This window comes from Thermobia domestica, chromosome 2, assembly GCF_964235325.1.
Source record: "Thermobia domestica chromosome 2, izTheDome1.hap1.1, whole genome shotgun sequence".
Taxonomy (NCBI): Eukaryota; Metazoa; Arthropoda; class Insecta; order Zygentoma; family Lepismatidae; genus Thermobia; species Thermobia domestica.
This window is the reverse complement of record NC_137455.1, coordinates 135046446-135059327: the sequence shown is the minus strand read 5'-3', so window position 1 is coordinate 135059327 and position 12882 is coordinate 135046446. Positions and strand designations below refer to the sequence as shown.

Genomic DNA, 12882 nt, shown 5'->3' with positions numbered 1-12882 from the left:
TCTTTACCTTGCCCCTTTTTCCCAGGCGCAGGCCTTTACTGAATGGGCATCTAAATGACGTGCTTATCTTACGGAAACTACGTTCTTATTTGTTTAAAAACCGCACTTTTTTTTTACTAAAATAATTCGTTTAAAAAATTGGTTTAAACCAGCCAGCTGTATTTATTAGTAATTTTTAAAATATTAAATAAAGAACATAGAATGGGATCTTCTCCATACATCATGAGCGGCATCAAGCGCAGGCCATTTGCATTCTGCATTTTACATTTTTTTTTTTTTTTAATGTAAAACATAATAAACGTGTGCGATATGTGTGTATATTTACTACTTGAGAAATTCAAACTCTCTTACAGTACAAACATATAAACGTATATTTTTTATTCATTATAATTATTGCATCTGGTTTCTTGTCTAAATTTTATTTGCAGAGGGCATAGCAAGGCTTAAAGAAAAAGCAAAGAAAAGAAAAGGTCGAGGCTTTGGCTCTGATAATTCTGCTAGGGAGGATATACGTGACTATGAATCCATGGAAGTGGATGGTGATGAGGAACCTGGACCACAGAGGTGTAAGTACTTTTAATATGCTGTTGCAGTAAGTTACCTTATTTTCTGCTTAACTTCGTTATTTGTGTAAATAGCCAGTTAGTTGCGTAACAAACTCAAAATTTACCTTGATCACGCTTATAATCATATGATTGCATATTTATGGTTTAGGCTAAAGACAAAGTAAAGGCTCGATGCCCTCTATAGATAAAATCAATGTGTCGAATATTCACCCTTAAATCTTAAGAGTGTTCGTAATATAATAAACAGAGGAGGCATGGAGAATTAACAGGGAGAAATGAAAACCATAAATATATCTTAACATAAACGAATTCTATTACGTTCGTAAGAAACAAACAAAAAAGAACATTTTTTTTTTCTGTCAAGCAACAAATAACTTTTACCGAAGAAAAGGTCATCTAATTCAGTTGAAATAACATGTATTTCTACTTAAATTAGGGCTTAAGTTACACGCATTTAAGTAACAGTGCACCATTTTGGCAGAAAAGCAAAATGTTACAGAGGAGGAAAGTTTTAAATACATATTTAGTCAAATCAGTGGCAGTTGAGTTGCAGAACTCTGCATGAGAAATTATTTAGACATGTCGAATAAAATCAAAGATTTTTTTTTCTGACTTCATTCGAACGTTTGCTTGTTAGCTCACCTGTACTAAATATTTCGTAAACAAAACATGTTATCTTTTAAAATCCCAGATTGTGTTAAATTATTAAAAGTACAAAAGTATGTACAACAGCGAAAAGTTTCACAATGACAGGTTAGGCTAACGTTCCCTAATATAGTATTAATGATTTCGAATCTGGATATTTATTTCATGAATTTTAATGAGTGTATGAAGATGATACTCGGATTGAATTCTTGTTTTAAAAAAATATTCCATCCGTTCCAAATTTCTTGTAGATGTAACATGAAAATACCTCTTGGATCTCGACCAGACCTAACAATTTGTCATCGAACTTGTTCTTGCTCATTTCGCGCCGCATTTTCCATTTATTTATTTTTGGTAATTAAAAATAAGCAGCAGTTGACAAAGTGTATCTTTCCTAGTGAAACCATTCTATTTCATAGGTTTTTTAATATTTTCCGTGAAGAAGACTCCAGAAGAGAGCCGACAGCTTAGAATTGTAAGGAATTTTCAGGAATCAGAATTTCAAGTGAGAAAGATTGTTAAAATTTCTAAGCGTAAGTTGGCATATAATCTGTACCTAATTCAAGTCTACTTTTATATTCCAAAATCTTATGCGTGGAACTTACTTCGACCCTACTTCACGGATGGCCGCCATGTTGGATAGGGATACGTTAGCGACATGTGGTTTCCAAAATTGGTCTCTACACACGATTACCTTTCAAACGAGACAACACGGCCGGGGTTGCTATTTAAAATTTTTAGTTATCCCCCGTAACCCCCTTGAGCACACTTCATGGGGGGTTCTCCATATCAGCATAATGTTTTGTTTTATGTCCCTTGAAGGTTACAAAAGGTTTCATGTTTCTATCTGCCTTGGTTTCTTCAGGAGACGGGCCTTAGTGTTATTCGTGGAACGCACTGTATAATTACTTGCATGTCATCCACCAACTTCACCGCATTCAAGCCCCGGTCGTGGTTCGGGGCCCACATCAGAAGTAGGTTCCATTCTTCATGTCGCAAATAAAATCTCACAATAAGTTAGTTCTTCTCTTAGATAATACAATTTTGGAGTCATGTGCTAATTTTTTCTTTCCAGCTGTTGAAGGATGGATCCTTTTCGTCACCGGAGTTCATGAGGAAGCCCAAGAAGATGATATACACGAAAAGTTTTCCGAATTTGGAGAGATCAAGAATTTGCATTTAAATCTAGATCGTCGGACAGGATTCTTGAAAGTACGTATAGTCTGCACTATTGTCACACTCGCTATCCACATCCCTTTAAGAAGGGGATTTCCACATTAAATAAAATAAAATAAAAGAACAGCGTGCGGAATAAATAAATATATATATATATTTTTCTTTTATATATAGAATATTAACGAAATAAATGGACTTTGAAAAGTCCTTTAAGCTCCGCCCCTGGAAAACGACCTGCGCCATATTTGCGGAAATTACGTAACTGTTGTCAAAGAATATCGAAAGTCTAAGGAATTATCTGGATATAGAGCAAATAGAGGGAGTTTGATTTGTTTATTATTATTATTATTATTATTATTATTATTATTATTATTATTATTTGAGGATTTATTGTAAAACTGTACGTATAATAATTTTCTTTCTAGCACTTAACGTTAAAGCAAAGTCACTCTTGCCATAAAAAAAATTTATAATACCCGTGACTGCATTGGGTGAGTTCGATAGAGTATACTGTGTTCTTCTAATTTTACGATTAGAGACAGGCTTAAATTATGGTCTACACTAGTTATTAAACTTCCTCACTGTGTGCAATATTTAATTATTCCAGATACAAACTGTAAAGATACCTAATTAAATTTATTACAACCGATTTGTTAACAGATTAGCTTTGTACTACCTCAACTAATGTATATTCGCTTTTACTTCGTATTTCATGAAAAATAATTTAAATCATAAATACCATAATTAGGGCAAACACTATTTCACTCTCACACCACGCACATGTTTTCAGTTTCAAATATATGTAAAAGGACCCCGCACTTTTCTTATGGAAAGTGGCTTTCGGCTAATGTTGTTGAAACTTCGCTGGTTGATAGTTCTTAACATGTGGATCAAAAGTCTCAATGGGCACAAAGACCGAAATCCACTCCTTCCCCCCCAAAAACCGCCTCCAAGTAGCTGGGGGCATTGAACTGATTTCAGCATGTAAAACAATTTGTTGTTTTAATCAACTCAACAAGGACCCCAAACAACCACATGTTAGACTATCAAACTACCCCACTTGACGCCGCCCTTTGCCCCCCACATCCCCTCCCCCCCGCGAATTACCTTACAGATGTTCCATATTACTGTAGTTTATAGTTGCGCGTATGTGTTGAAATACCTACAGTTTTGGTCTCACCGACGATATAATGGGTTTCACGTATCGCTGATTACGAATCTGAGGTGAGAGTTCTAGAATTCAAGATGGATGATCAATATGGCGGATTAAAATCACGAAACTCCTGAATGTAGCCACAAATAGCTGTTTACTAGGGTATTTTGGGTCGTTGGTTACGAATCTGAGGTCAAAATTCTTGAATTCAAGATTGCAGATCCAATATGGTGGATATAAACGTCGAAGCCACAAATCGTAGTAGACTAGAGTGTTTTTAGATCGCTGTTTAAGTACGCAACATTCCTTGATACTTCAGCCACCATGTAGAATTATTCTGCACCCTTGCCCTTGACCAAAACCCACCACAGATATCTTAATGCTGAACGGTGTTAAAATAATTCATCAATTATCTGTTCATTATTTTCATCATTTCGGTTTGCAGCATCTAATGTGGTACTTAGCAATGAGTCATCGGGATATCTAATATTCTGTAAATGTCGTGCATGGCCTAATTACCACAAGACACTTGCAACGTGCGCACATGTACCTAATGAACGAGCACCTCTTTGACATCTACAGTAGTAACCTTAAATAACATTTTGATCATAATCCCGGTCATTGTGTTAGTAGACAGAGGATACCGCGATGCAATTCCTTTACTGGAATATTTAGGAATTGATCATAGAATGCCCGCACTCCTACTACCACGTGAAAGACAACTATCAACAGAAGAAGCGAATACTTCTCGACCAGTTACAAAAAGTCGATGGATACTCGAGGCAAGAAACGGGCATCTAAGATCTGTTTTTAAGTTTCTAGCACAGACGTTGAATCTGCAACATGCAAAGAAACTGAATAGTTTCTATCGCATAGCTGGAGCTATTTTGAACAGATACCATCCCGTTATTTTCATGCAAGATGCAACCATTGAATTAGCTAGAGAAATGAGAAATAGATGAATCATGCCGAACGTTGTTAAAGCAAGAGCGGAGGTAGATAATCTTATTAGAAGGAACGGTCAATGGGTACCGCTGAATGATCAAGGCCTAATTGATTTCTCTGTACTTAACTTAAACTACTTACGAGATTTGACTGTAGGCACATATCAAGTAGATCTCTCATCCTCTTACGTCCAAGATAAACTAATACGAGATAAGGATGAGCAATTCCAGCTTGACGAAAACGTAACTGAACCGGGATTCCTGCGCATACGTCTCTACTCAAGGTTCCGCAATGCAACTAAGCATCAAGTTTTCATAGCATATGTAGCCAATGATGAAGATGACCAGGATTATGATCAAAATGTTATTCAAGGTTACTACTGTACATGTCAAAGCGGTGCTTGTACATTAGGTACATGTGCGCACGTTGCAAGTGTCTTGTGGTATTTAGGCCATGCACGACATTTACAGAATATAAGATATCCCGATGATTCATTGCTAAGTACCACATTAGATGCTGCAAACCGAAATGATGAAAATAATGAACAGATAATTGATGAATTATTTTAACACCGTTCAGCATTAAGATATCTGTGGTGGGTTTTGGTAAAGGGCAAGGGTGCAGAATAATTCTACATGGTGGCTGAAGTATCTAGGAATGTTGCGTACTTAAACAGCGATCTAAAAACACTCTAGTCGATTTGTGGCTTCGACGTTTATATCCACCATATTGGATCTGCAATCTTGAATTCAAGAATTTTGACCTCAGATTCGTAACCAACGACCCAAAATACCCTAGTAAACAGCTATTTGTGGCTACATTCAGGAGTTTCGTGTTTTTAATCCGCCATATTGATCATCCATCTTGAATTCTAGAACTCTCACCTCAGATTCGTAATCAGCGATACGTGAAACCCATTATACCGTCGGTGAGACCAAAACTGTAGGTATTTCAACACATACGCGCAACTATAAACTACAGTAATATGGAACATCCGTAAGGTAATTCGCGGGGGGGGGGGGGGAATGTGGGGGGCAAAGGGCGGCGTCAAGTGGGGTAGTTTGATAGTCTAACATGTGGTTGTTTGGGGTCCTTGTTGAGTTGATTAAAACAACAAATTGTTTTACATGCTGAAATCAGTTCAATGCCCCCCAGCTACTTGGAGGCGGTTTTTTGGGGGGAAGGAGTGGATTTCGGTCTTTGTGCCCATTGAGACTTTTGATCCACATGTTAAGAACTATCAACCAGCGAAGTTTCAACAACATTAGCCGAAAGCCACTTTCCATAAGAAAAGTGCGGGGTCCTTTATATCGTAAATTCTCATGAAATCAACCTAATTTTCGAATTAAACAAGAATAGATTTGTCCTTAAATATGTATCGCTGCATTCGAGATGCGAAAAAATGAAATAAGTTGAGAGTTAAATCTTGCAGTTTTACTTCCCCTGATTATGTCGTGTAAGACGGTAATGAGGAAAATGAATGAAATCGTGGAATGAAGAAAGAGGAAGGAAACCGAGAACCCAGGCACACGGTATTTGTCCACCACTTGGCGCAAGCTGAAATCGAGCTAAGTACTCCACGCACCAAAGGTGAATGGTCTACTGCTGCTTCACTGTGGCCCCCTACAGATATTTCAAATAAATAAGATCGATAATCAAATAATATGTATTTGAGGTTGTTTTTCAACAAAGTTTGCACATAGCTAGTTCACGTTAACTCTTCATAAAAAGCGGAATGAAATTAGTTTCACGTCCCACGATTATGCTCTTCAGGCTAAAGGAGACGGATGATTGCCGAAAATGAATAATGGTTAAATTAAATTTTTTTGCTCTTCTATCGGTAATCAAATCCGGCACCATGGTCGCTAGCCACTAGACCAGCAGGAAGGGCTTATCCTTACCTCTTCAGTTCACTCCCTTTCATTATGGGAGGTTTTTGGTGTGGGTAAAGTACCCAATACACCTGTTTTAGTACTTTTTGTATTTTCTTTTAAATAAGCTCCGCAGTAATTGATGTTGCGATGGATCGTTCTTCCCTAACTATATAGTTATCTGTTGTTTGCACTATTGTGTAAAGATATAAGTGTGCAATTTAATATACTATCTATGCTGAGCAAAGATAGACGTCGATTGTAGGGACGCCTATGACGTGGACGAATAAGCTTTTTTTCTCTCTCTCTCGAGACAGAATTCGAACGGTATTTCTTTTCGTGATATCTCCAAATATTGAAACATGTTTCAAGCAATATTTTACGAGGCATTTTATATCATTTTTTTTTTTTACATTTATTATTGAAGTTAAATATTAAATCCGTATTTTAGTGGAATTCCCCATTCTTGTCTTCTCATTCATAGGTGGAATATGTATCAGAACAGCAAACATATTGCTCCCGTAAATCAGTCCGATTGCCCACTAAAATTGGTTTATTTCGTTCTCCATTCGTTGTTTCAAACGTGCGAATAGCATCATTGTATTTTTATAAAATGTTCATATAAAAAATGCAATCGTTCGTTGATGTTATACAGCTAATATCATGTACATTGTCCTGACAATCTCGTTTTGTCCCAAGTATTGAATTCATGATTGAAAGTATTTGTTAATATATATATACAGATGGTGATCAGAAAAATGGAAACACCTGAACGAAATTGCAACTTACCAGATTAATATGGTGTCGGGCCACCTTTCGCCTTCAGAACAGCCTTGATGCGACGTGGGATGGAGGCATAGAGGTCGTGAATGGTAGCAAGTGGAATTTTACACCATTCCTCGTGCAGGGCATCGGCCAGTTCTGTGAGAGAGGATGGAGGTGGAAATCGTCACCGGAGTCGTGTTTCCAAGACGGACCACAGATGTTCAATTATGTTGAGATCTCGGGATTGGGCGGGCCAGGGGAGGTGTTGAACTTCATCCCGATGTTCCTCAAACCACGCTGTAACAACGCCAGCTGTGTGAATGGGTGCATTATCATCCTGGAAGATGGCGTCATTGTCCGGGAACAACATCCGGACCATAGGATGCAAGTGGTCTCCTAAAATTGCGACAAAATCGTTGGCAGTGATTCGTCCGCTAAGTGTGACCACAGGACCCAATGGAAATCATATGGCGGCCCACAGCATAACCGAGCCGCCGCCATGTTTCACAGTTGGGCGGAGACACTGCAGATCATAAGCTTCTTTGGGCGTTCTCCACACATAAACACGGCCCGTGGTTGGGAATAGGGTGAAGGATGACTCATCCGACCATATCACACGTTTCCAGTCTTCAACGGTCCATGTTGCATGGTCGCGGCACCATTTGCGGAGTGCGAAAGCGTTATGGTCCCTGATGAGCGGTTTGGCCCGTGCAACACGACCCCGTAAGTTCATGTCATGTAATTCGTGGCGGATTGTGATTCTCGACACAGGGTGGGGGAGGTGCTGATTAAGTTCCTCCATCACTTGCTCCGCAGTGGCACGACGGTTCTGCGTGACAATGCGCTTTAATACCCGGCGTGACCTGTCACTCATGATTTTCTTCCGCCCGCTGTTCCGCTTCCCCGATGTGGTTTTCCCGTGTGTTGTGTAGGCCGTAATCACCTTCGACACTGTCCCACGCGACACACTTAACACAGTAGCCACTGCCGTCACACTCACTCCACATAACCGCGCACCAACAATTTGCCCTCTTTGAAAATCTGAGAGGTTTCCCATTTTACACTACCTCCGTCTGCTGCAGCCACTGGACACTGCTGTTCCACTGCGCCTGATGTAGTATGGAGACCGACCTAACACACCACCACCAGCGGTCCGGCGCTGCGGGCGCCACGACACCACTGCCAACACATACATCTGACGTGTTGCTAACTACAGGTGTTTCCATTTTTCTGATCACCATCTCTGTATAAAGATTCAGTGTAGCTAACTCACCATAATAAAAAAATGCAATAAAAACACACAAAGTGTAAATGCAAAAATGCATATGGAACAATTCAGTTCAAATAACTATGAATTGCTAACAATGAGATTAGGAGAATGTCGTCGTCTGATCATTTGGACTGTATTCACAATAAAGCGATAAAGTCTATTTAATTTAATGCGATGTAATTTACCTTTCTCAGCAATCAATCCGCTTTCACTTTTCTTTGAAGCGTTTTTTCTCCAATAAGTTACAAAAAAGTACTGTTCTTTAGTCGTAGATTTTTCATATGTATAATAAAAATATTAAAAAGTAATTTCTGATTGAAAATAATGGTTAAAAATATGGAACTATACAGACGGTTAAAAGATAATAACCGGGTATATCAAAAGTACAGTGCCATAGGCCAACTGCGTTATGAATTTTTAAAAAATGCTGGAAATAGATGGTTTTCAATCTAAAATGGTAGAATTCTTTCAATTGTTTGCGAGCCGTTTGGACTCTGTTTCTTTAACATAAGACGTCTTACCAATGTAAAAAAAAAAAAAAATCGACGTTGCCAATTCAGCGTGCTGTTTTGCTGTTTTTTTGGATCCTCACCATATCAACAATAAAGCCTTGAGAAAACTACTTGAGGTGTTCTAGATTCCCCTCATATAACCGTATGCATGTTCATCGTGTCATTGTGGCGTGCTAATATAACGTTTGAAAAACCTGCTGAATTAGAAACGTTGTTTTCATCAAAATCAAATCAGGTCTTTTAAGTTTTACGTCCCCAAGCTTATGTCAGCTAGGCTAAGGGAGACGTTGATGATTCATCACAAAATTCACTTGGCGTGAGCTGGGACGAACCAGGGACCCTATGCATGTAGCGTGCAATGCCTCCAGTAATTTTAAAAATAAACTTGAGGCCAGCACGGGTCTAAATAAATACATATATATCGTGTGAATTACGTAACGAAATTTTGCAAATATATATATATTTATTAACGAGTAGAAGATTTTTTTTTTTTTTTTTTTTTTTTTTTTTACGCGTTGAATAACAAGGCAACCCTGTTCTGTACTTTCAGCAACAGGTGTTACGAAGAAATCGAAGATAAAAAATATTAATATATAAATCGTATTATTTGTACATGTACTACTCTTCACCATAAATACGTTACCTATAATACCCAGAATAATTTCAAAACAACACTTGAACTTTTATAAAAATAGTGAGCACAAGATGATACCTGGTAAAAGGGCCTCGTGGCAAAGCAAGGTTAACGAATTATATTGAAACTATATATGAATAATTGACCAAATATATGAATAATTTTGCCCTTGTTATACCAGAATGGCACCATAAAACTTCCTTTCCCATTTACACAAATTTTAAGAAATAATAGAAAACAACATATTAATTTAGACCATTTATAATAGGCTTAGTCCAATTATCTATCCCTAAGTCCTTACGTGCGAAATCCAAAGTTATTGGAAATTCGGTACGGCACGGTTAAGTTCCGGCAATAGATTCTCTCTCTGTAGGCAGAGTATTATCATCGTGCTCTTACATATATTTCCATATATAAATAGATACAAATGCATTTATTGGGTAGCGTACGCAGGAGACCCGGCGATAACTCAAGGGTTCGGAGTCCACGTTAATCAGTAAGTCCACGTCTCATATAGCCTCGCTGCTGAACGGGACGTTAAGCTCAAAATCAACTCAACTTATTTATTGGGGCTATTACGTTACATGCACCAGAAGTGTACGCTCTACCACTGAACTACCGCGAACTCGTTTTTCGTTTAACAAGAGCCCCTTACCAATGTGGAGCCAAAGTATACGGTGCGATTCCAAAACTCCACCATTTCAGATTGAAAAGCACCTATTTCCAACAACTTCTCTTTACATTTTTTCGTATCTTTACTCGTAAGGATGTTGCCCCATGGGCCCGGATTTTTGGCACACTCGATATAATACAATAGCCACGAAACCCCAAGGTAACACTCAAGATTTTGATTTTGCTATAAAGTAGTACCTTAGTTTAGTTTATATATTTATTTGATTGTAACAACCTTTTCCCAGATTTTATTGTTCAGTTCATACTTCAGTTTATTGACTGATTCATTGGATTGTGACATTTCTTTTCAGCACTAAGGCTATGTAGGATTTGAACTGTTGCTTAAAGTGGAATCCGAAGTACCCTTCTTTTATTTATTTATTATTAGCAGAAAGCAACCATCGGGGAAGTACTTTTATTTAATATATATTTTTCGGAAAATTTAAAAATTTTCATTCACAATAATGAGAATTTTAATTCGTTTATTTAATGGTAAGTTATCTCATTAACTAAGTGTAATATGCCACTGCTTTCATTGGTATCCTTTGTTTTTTACTTTACTCATAGGGGTATGCGCTGGTAGAATATGAGACGTTCAAAGAAGCCCAAAGTGCAAAAGACAGTTTAAATGGAACAGAAATATTAGGTCAAACCATAGGTGTGGATTGGTGTTTCGTTAAAGGGCCAAAGAAGTAAGTAGTTTTGTGTAAATATTTATGTAGAGAGAGTTTTATTTATATATAATATATGAACTAACTTTTCTGTCTAAAAAACTTAAACTTGTCGTGCATGCCAAAAGTGAGCCACTTACAAAAAAGCGCCATCTGGTGAAAACGTATTAAATTCAGCTTGTTACTTTCGCACATTACAGGTTTGTTTCTTTTTGCTTTTTAAATTCCATAGCAGATTCTGTACCATACATTTTGCTATCTAAGCGATTCGTGTATCATAAGTATGTAGAAATAAATTTAGAAGTAATATATTTTACAGCTTTGCACAGACAAATTTTCTAATAACTAAACAAAGCTGAAAAAACTATTAAAATTATTTTTAAAAAGTCAAAAGAGGGAGGCCTAAAAGTCATATAATCCAGATGTGAAATTTCGTCCAAACATCTACATCCTCATACTTTCTCTGTCTATGGAACAGTCCTTTAATACCAGCTTTGTAGAAGTTTGCAGTTGTCAGCAAACCAGTTCTTCACATCAGTAATGACCTCGCCACCATCGTGAAAACGTCTTTCCCGTAAATATTCCTTCAAACTTAGAAAGGGTAAACACGATATAAGAGGTAGTGGTTAATAGTAACGACGACGAACAAAAGCGGCTGTTCCTGTAGTATGGTGTACATGTGCATTGTCAGCTAGCAACAATGCATCTTTTGATAGCCAACTTTTTGTTGCAAGTAATCAGTATCATACCCAAAATACAGGCATGACAGTTGAACCTAAACTTTTTTGGAGATAGTTAATGAGACATGTTTCAATATTTTGATCATTTCTTTTGTTTCAAAATCATATAAATAAATACCCAGCTTTCATTCATGACTTTGATTCATGAAGTATCCAAGAAGTCTTAAAATATTTTTTGTATTATAGTCCAACATGCCTGGTGCACATTCCACACAAGGTGTCAACAGTTTTGAAACCCGCCCTTTAGCCATCTTGGACATGTGCAGTATGTCATGAAATATATTGTACACTGGCCCCTTTAATGTTCACCCCCTAGCTAAAAAGTTAACTGATACTTACATTTTCAAACATGGTTCCTTGGTCGTGGATGGACGTCTTGCTTCTAACTCATTCCGCACTCCTGCACCCATATGTGCATATTGAACAGTATATGATGGACATTCCTTACTATACAGACCTGATATCTTTTCACGGATTGTTTGTTCACATTTCTTCGAAGACGTAGCTCAATACTCAATTTAAACATGACGGTTCTAACTCCAATTCAACATGTAATGGTATAACTTGAAATAATTATTAAGATACCAATTTTCAATTATGTAACATTTAAGTCAAAACATATCCACACCACGGTGAAGTTTAAGATGTTTTTGGCCTCTTCTCGTACTGTACTAGTAATATTGCTGCGTTGTATGATAGAACTTTCGAGGTTGCAGCTCAATGTAATCTTGTATATTTCTTAGTTTTTAGATCGTAGGGCTTAGAATTGGAATGCCATTTAACCTTGCTTGGCAACATTCTGTGTAATGACAATGTTTTTATAGTTGATGGAAAAGTAACAGTTCTATGCAGCATAGTTATCAAACATCTTACTTAATCTAAAACGAGATTTTGAAGAGTATGAAAAATATCCATGAACTACGTAACTTTTCTAGAAGAAACAAGAAATTACTTGATTAAATTTGGTGGTAATTTGTTTATATTGTGTATTTATAGTGAGTGTTAATTTCAGGCCTAGAAGACTTCGTCGACGCCGATGAAATGTGCAATGTGGACACAGCGGAATTTGTTGAAGACTATATCGGACGTTATGTGTGTGAAAAAGAATGTGTGGGTGTATGAAATTACGTAACAGAAAGACTCTAATAGTTGTATTTATTTTCAGTTATATCACTTATTGTTTTTTTGTGTGTTGTCGGATACTGTGTCAAACTTTTGATAATGAAATATCTAGGGAATTATAAATATTTTAGAATAATGAA

At 37.2% G+C, this 12882-nt stretch overlaps 1 protein-coding gene across 1 annotated transcript in view; it reads left to right on the top strand.

Annotated features, from left to right (window-relative positions):
* Window positions 1-12882, top strand: part of tsu (40S ribosomal protein S12 homolog tsunagi) — a 34618-nt gene extending 21736 nt beyond the window's left edge. Inside the window, exons 2-5 of the mRNA XM_081746271.1 lie at window positions 429-566; window positions 2287-2423; window positions 10777-10901; window positions 12633-12882. Coding sequence (XP_081602397.1) covers window positions 429-566; window positions 2287-2423; window positions 10777-10901; window positions 12633-12660 — 428 coding nt within the window. The 3' untranslated portion in view covers window positions 12661-12882. The remainder of the gene's footprint in view (window positions 1-428; window positions 567-2286; window positions 2424-10776; window positions 10902-12632) is intronic.